We start from the raw sequence: 13,906 nt of genomic DNA, 5'->3' as shown, positions 1-13,906 counted from the left end.
AGATCTGAAATGAGCAGACCGAATGTATGAAATGATGTGCTTTGGGAGTATAGGCCCCAGGCAGTTTTGCTTTATTAGTCTTAAGGGAAAAGAGATTAAAACCTGTCCAGAAATCTGTAAATAATGTAACCGTGACGTGATAAATTCAAGAACATTTCCTTATCAGTTACTAAGCAACAGCCATGACGCAGACATGTTGCAGATGGTGAACACTACAGGTGCCCAACTTTGTCTTCTGAATGGGTGTAAGATGCTGCTGAATGCAGTGCCAGCCATATTATTTCAGGCTTTCCACACCCTAAACATGGATGTGATATTTTCCCCATCAGTGTGCGTAGGTGGGGATGATACACTTTCTGTTACTTCGAAGACGGCGTGCATCACTGCAAGTGTTAATGTGATAAATGTTGGCACAGCATGTCTTCTTTGTGCTGTGTTGAAAATAATTGCCAGAAGGGCTGTCCCTGTTTAAGCTCTCAGATGTATAAGAGCAGTGCTTGTCGAACTTCTGTGTGTGTTTTTATGTTTGTAAAAGTGTGTGTATGTGGACTACTAGTGATGAAGCAGTTTGTTTAGGTGGACTTTTTGTTTTGATTTTTTTTTTTCTCTTCTTCTCTCCGCTCCAATGCTTCCCCCCTCTCCTATGCAGCAAGGACAAGTTTGGAAGGTTTGCAAAATTTATCACCTTCCACTGATGAAACCCCGTCCTCTTCCCTTTCACCCTTCCTCAACTGCTTCCTCTTCCTCCCCACGTCCTCCTGGCTACCCGTACTGATCTGTTGGTCCCCTCCTTCGTACCCCACTCCTCTTCATGTTTGAATCTGTAATGTTGAGACGAAGGCCTGAGCTCCATTCATTGTCAAGTTTATCTTCCACTGATGCAGATTATTTTCTGTCACTCATTTGTTTACATATTTTATTTTAGCACTGTTCCACAGACTAAGCTGTTTGTCAATTTAAATGATGTCCAGTAATTAGACCACAATGTAAATGTCATCTAAATATTTCAACTTTAACCTCATAAATTAATTTATGTTTAGCCTGATTTTCATATGGTATGAGAATATATTAAGCTGAATGTAAAATATAAATCTATATTAAGTTAAATCTGAAAAATACTTCTAAAATCTAAAATGTATTATTCATTGCTATCTTATGTTGGTAAGGTTTTTATACTGTATATTTCACAGTCAATCAAACAATGCTACCATAACACAGGGCCATTCATACACTGCCAAGAAAAGTAGCTTGTTTGTAACAGACTGGTAAGATAGAGGTCTGGATGATTTGCTGCACGTCTAGATGTCCTTCTTTGAAATCTCTACGTTCACCATGGTGTAAAGTTGAGAGGAGATAACTTGACCCCCAAAGGTCGCTGGTTAGCTTCCCAAGCTGGCAATCCAAAGATTCCCTGAGCAGTTTTGGCTTGAAGCAACTTGAAAAACACACAGCTCCGAAGCTACTATAATTTTGTTCCATAGCATTACATCAGTTTAATGTTATACAAGGGGCAGTGAAAGATACCCCCCTCAAGCGTCATATACTGCATATGCAGTAAAGCCTATAAGTTGCTCATGAAAACAGCCAATTTTAGCGCTATATCTATTTGGTTTAGGTGGCAAAAAATCCAGACTGGGTAAACAAGTCAAAATGTCAACACAAGGAAAAGAATGACCTTACCACATAAGTGTTATTTTGGGGTCACCACAAGGAAATCATGTAAAAGGAATATTTTAGAGGCTTTTCCTTGTCTTGTTTTGTATTTTAACAAATCTTGCTTCTGTGTTTGGGTTTAAAAAAAACTTATTGTAACCTCTAAACACTCCAAGTCGGCATAATATCCAGCCTTGGTACACAAAAATGTTTCAGTTCCTTTACTTCTGAACTTATCTACAAAATGATTTGGGTCTATGCAACATCAGATAAAGAGTAAAGAAGACCCTTTCCTTACTGCAAATAGATGGGTTTGTCTTTGATGTAGGACTGCAGCTAACCTTTTTTCCCCCTATTCATTTATCAACTAATTATTCAATCAATCCATTCTAAATGATTATATTTCAAAACAAAAACATTTCATTTTTTTATATATAACAAAATGAAATGTTAACTCTTCATAATAAACCTTGAAAGCATGAAAAATGTAAATAAATGGAAACCCAAACAAAGTAGCCTAAGTATTCAAAATGTCAAACAGAAACAGGTCTTCAAAAGAAAAAAAAGGTTTATATTAAACATTTATTTAATTATTTAATAGAGATTATCTATTAAGTGGATGTGTTATATAGGATTTGGTTTGGCTGAGTTTGATTCATTTAGATCTTCATACTTTCTACACAATTAAATGTGATTAAATTAAAATTAGCAGCAGTACATGGTCGTCAAAAACAGGATGTTTAAACACTGTTTATCATCTCCTCACTTGAAGAATTTCCAAACATTAGACCATGTCAGCCTTCAAAAACATGGATTAATTTGTATTAGTACTACTTATAACTATCAGCCATGTTTGTTTTGAAAGAAGAGATGAAGTCCTAAAATCATGTCGGATAAAAATGTTGAAGTTGACGGATTATTATTGTCAACATCATCAGTTAACAAATTTAGACAGCTCTACTCTAAAGATCATTCTACCATAGGATCTAAGGTAGTTAGTTGGAAAGTCAAGCCATTTTTTTAAACTATTGCATTAATCCTTTTCCTATTGTTTTAGTAATTATTAGAACTTTGGCAGGTCCTTTTTCAGTTGCAGCAGCACAGTAAGCAATGTTTAGAACATAATCTAAAACTCTTGACTTTTACCTAATTTGATTTCAAAGAAGTTTGGCTTAGAACAAGTACAGTAATGCATCTCAAGTGGTTTCATTTCTAATCAGAAGAGACCATCCGTTCTTTAGAGCTGTTATTGTTCTTTTCTTTTCCCCGCAGTTAATCCAACCTTGTGAAAATGAGCCCTTGTGAGAAATGACAGACGAAAATGAATTCACCTTAGGGAGAAGGTGGTTTGCGGCAGCCTCATAAAACGCATCTAGTAATTAGCAGACTTAATTACTTTTTAGATGAATGAAGTCTTCCTGGCTTTCTGCTGTGTATTCTGGGGTTCCCTGGCATGTACCAGTCGGTGTATGGACCCTTTGAGAGACTCAGCTGTTAATTTATAGCTGGATTATTAAAATGATGGTGGAGGCCAGAAACAGATCTGTTTTGGTATCCAGGACCCCCCACCCCCCTTATTTCTTTTTTTCCAATCACTACTGCTTTTACTTTCCTCTCATTCCTTGTCCTTTCATTCACCACACCCCTCCTTTCATCTATTTCTCCATCCCTAACTTAAACCCAGCCAGCCAGCTTATCACTCCAGCCATCACCAGCACTAATGGATGAAGACACATCACAGGAAATAACATTTTTATAGCTTTGTCTTGTAATGCTAAATGACTAGGCATACACTCCTGGATCAAATGTTTAGTAATCAAAATACTGACCATGTGTCATTCATTTGGCTCGGGTACTAAGAAAAAATGTTTTCTGCGGGAGCTTATTGTTGATGATAAACATGCATGAGCAAAGTTTGGATAGAGCAACTCCTTATGTATCTTCTTATTTATCTATAACATGATCCACTGACATCGGCACACATTTTGTGCTTTCAGAAGACACATGAAAAGTAAAAGCTAAAGTAAAACACCACTTTTTAACCTGAGAAACTGCTCAGAAACACCTGTGGTGGTATTGGTGATCAGGCTGCTGACTGCTCCAGGTGTCCTTTGGAACAGTGGCATGAACTACTCATCTCTCAGCCTTGGGTAGTTCCTTTCCTTACAGCCAAGGTTTCAATTGTTTTATTATCTTAGAGTTAGACGTTTTTAGAATAGAGAAATTGATTATTTGGTGGGTGAGGAGAAATCTGCCCTCTCTCTCATTTACATACATATCTCACCTACATTTCCTGTGCAACAGGATCTCTAGGGAAGGTGAGAGGGCTAATTTTCTTACTTTTAGGTGCCCTTAGTAAGCAGCCATACATCAATTTGAGAAATTTACATTAGAAAAATGTCCTTTTGTCAAGGGAAGAATCAACAGTCTTGGTCTGCTGTTATGTCATCATCTATACTAGCAGTGGCTCATTTTGTGTCAGAAAACAAGAGTTTAAACGTTATTTATCGGCTGTGAGAAACAGAAAATTTAAAAGATTTAGGTTTTTTTGGTGGGGGGACTGAGTTAGCATTTACACTATAACAATGAAGAACATTTTTCTGTTCTCTAAATTCCAATTTGTGTTGTGGTGCTACTTTTAGAAATTAAATAATGTATTACCATATTACTGGCAAACCTTACTTCTAACAATTAGATAAGTTGTAAGTTTTTGATTGTATGATTGGTTGCTGTTCCTTGTAGAAATCACATTAGATTACACTATATACATGTTTGGAAAAGAGATTTTGTAACAGGTTTGGCTTGTATCCAAACCTAAGAGCAGCTACACATAAAATGCATGGTGATCATCATTAGGAAGAGTATTTCCACTGGTGGCTTTTCTGTCTCTGCTCTATTTCCAATCTTGTCTTAATTCCTATCCATGCAAGATGTGAAATAAGCATTGTCATTTTACTTTACTGTTTATTTTGAATAAAAATTCACAACTATAACATTTTCTAGGAACATGTTGGCCTCATCAGCAACAATACACTTTCTATTGTAGCTTCAGTGTATATATGCTAATGTGTGTGACAATATGTCACTAATCTGAATATTTTACATAACTTGTTTAAGGAGCTAAAGGAAGTAGGCCTACTATAATTAACACATAACAAAACCCCAATTTTTGATTCAGTGTTGTAGCTTTCATAGCGTTTCAATGTTTATCATGAGCTCCTTGAACAGTGCCTTAAACATCCAACTCTTCTCCGAGTTGGTCACATTTTAATACTATGTTCAGAAACAGAAAAAAAACAAGTCTGAATTGTAGTTTTGAATTTGGGCTAAAGCATTTCAATTCCCCAGAGTTTTTTATAGTGAAGATGCCAATGAATAGTTATAGTCAGATTTTATACTTTTGCAAAGTTTTGACCTTCCAATACCAATTTAAGCTGATTCCAGTTTCTCAGTCAATGGCGTAGGAAGACATAAAACAATAGGAAAATAATGCTCCATTATGGTATTACCATTTATTTGACACTGCAGCATGTGCAGTTATATCACCAGATAAGCCCGATTGTCACAGATTCTTTGGACATGCCTGCCGCATGAGCTCTCTATCTCCAACTTGCCATGTATACAGCACATGTGCATAACTGCTACAGAGCCAATGTTACTATTGCTCAAAAATAATAATGACTCATTATCAACATTACTTGATATAAAGCTAGGCTATCCAGATGCATCACTCACCTCAGGATGCTCAATGCCTACAACTGAAAGTGACAGTATGAGTCACTTTCTTATTAAATCATATTATAGTTATGATGTAAGTGGACTTGATGTTCCATATAATCCTTTTCATTTCCTCACACTTAGATCTACAAAACACATTTTTCATTACTCCAACATAATTGGCAAGTTGGGAAACAGTGTGACCGTACCTTTTAAGACCATGACTATTAAAAGATGTAAGAAAAGCACTCTAAACATGTTTTTAAACCTTTGTGCTGTGACTGGTTAATTATTTTTAGAGCAGAGGAACAACATATCCCTGTGTGGGAAAGTCTTGCTTGCTCTAATTGTCTTGCAGCAGACAAGTGTAAACATGGTGTAGAAATTTCCTTTTACACAGATTCCCCAGTGACAAGCCGGCTTGTCACAGGGACAACCTTCACACAGAATATTGCCGCCAGGACGACCTGGTAAAAAGGGTGAAATCTTCCGACCAACCAGTTGGTTTCTTCTTGCATCTCTAATCTCCACTCTTTCCATGGTGTCCTAGTTGTTTGTGCTACTTTAGAACCTGCAGTAGTGACTATGTTTCACTCCTGGCCTTGATTTTGGAGTCAGTACATTTTACCTTTAAAGACGACCTGAAGTGGGTTTCGGGTGTTGCAGATAAAGGCACCCATCCCTTAGGTAATGTCGCTAGCATTTTAGCTCTAAACTGCAGCACCAACAACATCCTTGTCTGCAGTGATATGCATTTTTAGTAGTTTTAAATTTAAAGGTTGTGTAATTTATTTCGATCATTTTATTTTTTGCATGGTTTTCTCATAGGTGTCCATCTGTGACCAGATCTGTTTATGTGCAGCATTTAATCAGAAAATCCCCAATCCTTTATATTATTAGAAGCTGCCTGCATCTTTGTTGTTGTTTTTTTTTTTGGGGTTTTTTTAACACCTCTTTTGCTTATTGCTAAGGTAGCTAGTGGAAACATGGATGATTTGTGGTTAGATTTTTTGTAATGTCTTGTATTGTAACTGTGACCTGATGCAATGCAAACTGAAATCCAGGCTCATTTTTGTGGCCTTGTGTTTAGCCAGTTAGTTTATTAGCTGTCAGCGCTGGTAGAGTTGTAGTTTTTATTTCTATTTTATTTTGTTTAGTCACTTAAATTTTTTTGTAGATTGTCTGAACAAATATTTTCACTCTCAAAGCTTAACCTTAATTCACTATGAAACATGCAAAGACAGAGACCTCTGTCTCAATAATGGCAGTCAAATCTGTGTATTTACACTGTTTAGTGTGCATGCATGCGCCATATCTTCCTCATCATTCAATACTACGCTACCCATAATGCATGAGTAGTGTTGCTTCCTGCCAGAGTCGAGCAGATGCTGCTACACTTCTAAAGGAATGAGCGATATGCTTCTGAAAGTACTGCTGATGTCGATACAGATGACATGAAACGCTGTAAAAAAAAAAAAAAGCACTTTAGTTTTCTTCTTACTTACTTTTCCTTCTCTGTACATTACTTTCTCACCTATTTCATTTCCGTTCTGCTTGTAAATCACAATCCGTCACATAGTTGCATTAACCACTCAGACAGACTTTGAATCAGAAATCTCCTCTCTGTGGTTCTCACCTTTTTTAAATCTTGTAGGAAATTATTTTGGATTTATTGTTTTCTCTGCCTTTAAACTAATATCTGCCTAATGGTTATAAAACTAGTACATTAATTTGAATGACTGTATAGCTGAAGCTGAAACATTTAGAAGCTGAGAACCACCGATCATTTCAGGCTCTTGCTCAGGCCTTTGCAGCTAAACCTGGTTTATCCAAACATGAAAGCCAGACTTTAAACAGGATAAATCTTCCCTCTTTACTGTGCAGGTACCCCTGTTCTGACATGTACATCCAAATAGTAAATGCACAGGTCTGAAAACATCCTTCAATATAATCAATGTTAACATATCCCTTTAAACATGCTCCTCTTTAAACTTTGGAGTTGGATAAACCAGGTCTGGCTATAAACTAAATACATTTCTGTTCAATAACTGGATCTAACATGCCTGATTACAAGGAAAGCCATGCTGAAATAAAGTGCAAACAGGCCATGTGTTTCAGTGAAAATAGGGCATGAATTTAGATTATTTTTGGTTCTCCTCACCTCTTCCTCTTTTCTCCTTCACAGGCATGTGGTGATCCAAAGGCCAAGCCCTCCTATCTTGTTGACAAGAATCTGGAGTCTGCTGTTAAATTTATCGTCAGGAAGTTTCCTGCTGTGGAAACGCGTAATAACAACGTAAGTGTTCAGGAATATGTGTCTACAGAGTGTTTTCCAGCTGTGTCTGTATGGCTTATGTCTTCAGTTGTGCAACTACAAACATTTAGCCTAATCAAGGTTAAAGTAGGTTACATCCAATGGGTGTTTTCAAATGCTTATCATGCCAGCTCTAACTAGTTATATCAGTCATCTAAACGGCCTCACAGATGGGCCCCAACAACGAGGCAGCAAAGGAAGCTGCAGGATTCCTCATGCAAGGAGTAATAGAGTTTACTGCAAACTTACTTTATTCAGATGGAAAAACATAGTTCTCTTTTCCCTGTTCTTTTAATAGAGATGTTCATTTAATAAAAGTAATCCACTGATAGTCTCAGTCCAATACGTTATTATTATCAGTGTTATGGCTATGCTTGTAAACTCATTAGCTTTAAACCACAGTTAACTACCACCATAGATTTCATTAGCATTGACTCACTTTCTGATGACGTTGAAGCAACAAGTATTTGGTCCCAGCAGATGAGTTTAGTCAGGGGCTCTGATACCTGATGTAGGTCATTTAAACTGAGGATAGGCTAGCATATTTCTTAATGCAACAAATCAGGCCGATATTCGACGTTTTCTAAAATATCATTTGATAACAAAGGATGAGCGTATGTTTGCAGTAGTGTCGCTGTTCCTTTGTGGGAAGTAAAAGTGTGAAGCACGGGAATGGGGCAGCATCGGGTTCTTTAAACAGCTATATGCAGGTCCGCGAGGACGGTCCGACTGGGTCTCCACTTTCTGTGTGCTCCTGGATTATTGGGTGTCCTTCAGGTATTTGTAGGTTAGTGTAGTTGATGTAGATGGGATGACGCATATCTTACCTGGTGAGTTCCAGTGGGGTGTTAGTATCTCGATCAGGGAATCTCTGTCCTTAAAGGATGGGTGAGGTGAAGCAGATCTGTAAACACAATCACCTGAAATGTCTCCACCACCAAATCTATAGACGCACAGAGGGAGAAAGGAGCTGCAGCTTCCCCTAGCTCATTTCAGCCTGTGGGTACAAACATGTTTCACACTCATCTTAGGTTTAAAAATAAAATGAATAGATAAAAAATGTAAAGAGGATTCAGCCATTGACTACCCCAAATGTCAACATCAGCCGCATTAAAACCCAATATCTGTCGAGCTCCAGTTTAAAAGGTCTGAGCAATGACTCAATATTTGTAACTCTTGCAAGTCTTACTGCTTGTGTGGTGAAGCTTGGATTTCTATTATAATGGACATTTATAGCATTGCATTCAACAGTGAAAGGCTCCATCTAAAGTCACTAACAGGTATGATGGTAAATGACCTTTTCCACCATAAATCTGTTTATTGGTTTTGTTAATTCTTTTCTTTTAATTTATTGAATACTATGGTGGTATTAGGCAAATAGTTGGGCTTTATTCGTGCAAACCTAACCCTGACATTGAAAGTTGTTTTTGGATCCCCTGCATTTGTATTCTGCAGATTCAGTAATTGCTCCAAAAAGCAAATCTATTAACAAAATAAATGACATTTCAATCAATCTGTTGTCTTGCAGATTACCATCAGAAACAGTTATTTGTATTTTTGCTGAGGAAATTCAGAAAAAAATCAATGGATTCCACTCTTTTCGACCCCTTAAGAGTTTAATATGTTTGAATAAGTGCAGTTTTCCACTTGAACGTGTGTGTCTTCATGTATCGAGTGAATTAAGCTCAGATTTTACTCATCCTAATTACTCTTGTCAGTTTCACATGTTAATGTGGACCTTCTGGCCCCTGCTGTTAATGTGAGCATCATTTAGCAGACAGCGTTGTTTATCTGTAAAACTCTGTGTTTGTGTGTGCAATGCTAACAGCTTTATTCAGTATAACTGTGCAACGATTGTCTCTTATGTTGTTTTTTTTCTTTGTTTCTGTGTTTGTTTGTGTTCTGCATGCTAATCTTGGCTTATTCCGGACTTGTGCTTTTTGGTAAGTTTTTTTGGAACCAAGTTTCTGTAACTTTTGGATTTTAGTTGATGTACCTAAGTTTTGTGATGTAAATTATTTGTAGCTGTGTTTGGAGCTGAGTTAAGGTGGGTTTTGCTTTGCTCTGCTTTCGCCCCGTGTTGTTGGCAGCAGTTCTTTTACTTTGTCTCCTTCATCCAGTGTGTGACTAACTGTGTGGCTGGTGAACTACCTGGTGTGTGTGATAGCTGCGTTTCTGCTGGTTGGTAACTTGACCGGTTCCTGTTTGGGTAACAAGCTGACTGCAATGAGGACTTTTACAGAGCACTTAGTGTGCTAGTGCTTTAGTTAAAGGCATACCTCACAGTGACTTACAGTAGTACCTTTGAACTTTTCCAAGTTTTATTAGACTACAAACTGCAATTGATTTTATGTGATTAGACCAGAACAAAGTTGTTCATAGTAGTGAAGTGGAAGGATAACGAGACTTGACTTTCAACATTTTAAAGCATAAATATCTAGTGTTCAGCCCCCTTAATCAATACTTTGTAGAACCACCTTTCTTTGCAATATCAGCTGCGTTTCTTTCTGGGTATGTCTCTACTAGCATTGCACATCTGAAGATTGAAATGTTTGCCTGTTCTTGCCCGCAAAAAAGCTCAAGCTGAGTCAGATTGCATGGAGAACATCTGAAGACTTCAATTTTCAAGACTGTTTCCTCTGATTCTTAATCAGATTTAGGTTTGGGCTTTGACCGTCATTCTAGCACAGGAATTTATTAGGGGTTAATGTCCTGCTGGAAGGTGAACATCTACTCCAGCTTCGAGTTATTTGCAGCTTCTAACAAGTTTTCTTCCTGGATTGCCCTGTATTTAGCTCCAGCCTCCCTGTCATGGCTGAACAAATGCACACCCACAGCATGACGCTGCTGCTGCCATGTCTCACTGTGAGGGTGATGGATTTGTGCCACACAGAATTTTGTATGTAAGCCAGTAAGCTTAATTTTGGTCTCCACTAACCAGAGCATCTTCAGTCACATGATTTCTGTGTCTCCTACTTGGCTTGCGGCAAATTCCAGATGGGGTTTTTTGTGACTTTCTTTCAGTGATAGCTTTCTTAATGCCACTTTTACATAAAATGTATGGAGTTCACAACTAATAGTTGTCAGTAGATTCTCCCACATGAGCTGTGGATCTCAGCAGTTCCTCCAGGGTTACCATAACCATAAGTTAAAGTTTGAGACATTTTTTTATAACCTAACCCTGCTTTAAACTGCTCCATGACCTGTCTGCTGTGTTTCTTGGTCTTCTTGATGCCGTTTGTTCACTAATGTTCTCTAACAAACCTCTTCATAGAACAGCTGCTTTTATGCTGAGATGATATTACACACAGGTTGCCTCTGTTTAATGAAAGGTGATTTTATATGGTTAATTAGTTGCACTAGATTTTATTTAGGGGAATGAAAGTGACGGGGGCTGAAAACAAATGCCACTCTTCCCCAATTTATATTTTAGGAGATTTTGAAAAGCCGCATCACATTCTTTCCCTTCCTAATGATGCCCTACTTTGTGTTGGTCTATCTGGTAAGGGTTTGTGGTCATAATGGGATGCAATGTGGAAAGGTTTAAGGGGTATGAATAGGTCTGCAAGACACTGTATTTGCAGTTTATTGATGTCTGAGTTTCTGGATCCTTTTGCTAGATGACTATCTTTTAATATATGCATGGATCTAAAATTTAAACATCAGTAGTAATTGTATTTTGCTCCTGTGTTTGAGGTTTAAATCCTTGTTGCAGCAGCACTGTCACACATCCTCTACCTTTTCTTTCGTGGACTTTCCTCCTGTGAAGGTTCTGCTAGCTCTCTAAGCTTCATTTCTGACCTTAGATGCTGGTTTATATTTACCTAGCATTGTTTTTTTTTTTATTGAACCTACAAAGTCCTCCTCACCAAATAAATGCTATGATCCTTTAAGCTTAAACATCTTCTGATGTTTAGGTTATGAGAATATAATGATTACCGGTCCAAGTGCTCTGATAGGCTTTGTTGTTCCAGCTCTTTCCTCTCCTGATAGCCATTATTCAGCAGCCTTTTCCTGGAGCATCCACCTTGCTTTGGTGGTCAGATATTGTTTTTGTTTCTGGGGAAATCTTTCCAGCATGAACAACTGGAGCAGTATGAGATTCTCACTGAATGACAGCCAGAAGTGATCAAAATCACTTCTATTAAGTATCGAATCTTGACTGTTTTCAAACAGATGAGCTGATCTTTTTGGAAACTGTGACAAAAATGTAGTTTCCTTCCTTCAGCCAGCTGACCAGAAGTGCACTGCAAACTGTAGGATAAGGGGTACTGCAGCATCATTCTATGCTCCAAACAGGCAGAAATAACAGGAACAGGGTCCACACAGAATATGGATAAGTATGGGAAACGACAAAAAAGCCAGGAAAAAATTGTATTTCCAGACTTTATGTCCTATCCCATTGTTGAGAAGTTGTCTTTCCTTCATTCCTTGCCCTTTTGCCTAAGCTGCTTCATTTCTTTCTCCCTCCTGCCCTAAATTTCTGGTGAACTTTGTGTATTTTATGTTTTAAACTGAACATAAAGCTCTCTGGAAGAGACTCTGGAATGCTGAATAAGGGAAAACTGGAGTTCTGACTGTGTAGATGTGTAGGAACCCTGTAAAATGTGCCTTTTTAAGAACATCTGTATGCTTGAATACAGCTAGCAGCCTCGTGCCTCGGGATTCTTGTTGTTGTCCTAAGCTGAACAAGCTTCAGATTCAACTCAGTTTATTTATCAAGCACCAATTGACAACAAATGTCATCTCAAATAACTTTACAAGACAAACAGGAAATATATAATCAGATCATTCCAATCATAAAATAAGATTTTATCATTTATTGTCATTTAGATTAATATAAAATATAAGTTTCTCCACGGCTTCTAGCAGGAAAAGGCCATTCAAATAAATCCTAAAATTTACACTGCTAAAAATAGTTAAGTATCCCCAAAACATACACACATGTTAGCGTTTCATTGTTAAAAACAGCTAAAGGAACAAAAAATATGGCAACAGCTGAAACATAGATGAGTGTTGTGGCCATTTATGTTGAATTTTTATACATCACAAGTTCTATCTTTGTTGTTAGGTGGTTAGAATATACTTCAGATTGTTTGGAATCATTATGATTACGTGGGTAACTTTTAAACCCTCCCATTCATTTAGGAGATTAATAACACACTGGTGGGGCGTGGTGAAGGTCCTTTTGTTTGTCAAATGTCTGGTGTGTCGACGGGAGATTTATGGCAATGATTTTTGACCGGAGTGTCGTTCTTATGATCATAATTAGTGGGGTGAGAGCTGTTTTAAGCCTATATTCTTACTGGCCTGACTGATCACCTGATTTAATTTATGCCAGTATTTAATAGAAACTTTATCATATCAAGATGTTATATTAAAGATGAGAACATCTCATAAATGACCTATAACCCATGGTCAACGTGTGTTTAGTGGCATTAAAGCTTCTCAATTTTCTTAAGAGACAATCATTATCTTGACTTTCTATAGGTGTAATCTGCCTGGAACTAAAAGGAAAGTATGTTGTCCACTATACTTGGATATATAAATTGAGTAACCTGCTGCACTTCCTGATTTTTTCTAAATATTGACCTGAATAGCAACAGAGCCTGTTGTACCATCTTCCAGCATCCCTCCCAGAACTTTACAGCTGCGTGCATTCATTCCCCTTATACCCTACAACCCCAGTTCTAATGAAGTTGGGACATCATATAAAACATAAATAAAAACTAAATACGATGACTTGCAAATCCTGTTTAACCTATATGCAATTAAATGCACTACAGAGACCAGATATTTAATGTTCAAACTGATAACTGTTTTTTAGCATCTATTCACTCATTTTGAATTTGATGCTTTCAACAAGGAAACGACATGTATAAAATAAATACTTTAAGGACATTTTTACAGTTTATACAAGAGATGCTTTAAAGATGAGCATCAGATTCAAAAATCCTAAAACCTTCGTCAAACTGTTCCTGATGTTTGAAATGAGATACCAGTGAAACTGTTGGGTGAACGTAGGTTTTTCCAGCTGTATGGACCATAATATAACAAAGCACTGACCCCTCCCCCACATGTTGCTGCAGACTGCTTGTCAGCTGGCTAAAAGAATGCTTCCACTCTCTACTCTACTTTTTTTGCTTGCAACAAAACCAAATTTAGCTTTTTGGAAACATTTTTGGTTGCAAATAAACGCAGTCTGTCAACAAGTGATAGAAC

At 37.4% G+C, this 13,906-nt stretch overlaps 1 protein-coding gene across 2 annotated transcripts in view; it reads left to right on the top strand.

The window, feature by feature from the left end:
* Positions 1 to 13,906, top strand: part of nckap1 (NCK-associated protein 1) — a 42,760-nt gene that overhangs the window by 9,268 nt on the left and 19,586 nt on the right. Inside the window, exons 2-3 of one of the 2 annotated variants that reach the window (XM_047351375.1) lie at positions 650 to 667; positions 7,556 to 7,666. In XM_047351375.1, coding sequence (XP_047207331.1) covers positions 650 to 667; positions 7,556 to 7,666 — 129 coding nt within the window. The remainder of the gene's footprint in view (positions 1 to 649; positions 668 to 7,555; positions 7,667 to 13,906) is intronic. The other variant, XM_047351376.1, reaches the window with a different exon arrangement.

The sequence above is a fragment of the Girardinichthys multiradiatus genome, chromosome 22 (genome assembly GCF_021462225.1).
Source record: "Girardinichthys multiradiatus isolate DD_20200921_A chromosome 22, DD_fGirMul_XY1, whole genome shotgun sequence".
In the NCBI taxonomy this organism is placed as follows: Eukaryota; Metazoa; Chordata; class Actinopteri; order Cyprinodontiformes; family Goodeidae; genus Girardinichthys; species Girardinichthys multiradiatus.
The sequence above is the reverse complement of the archived record's forward strand: the minus strand, read 5'-3'. Positions and strand labels throughout refer to the sequence as shown.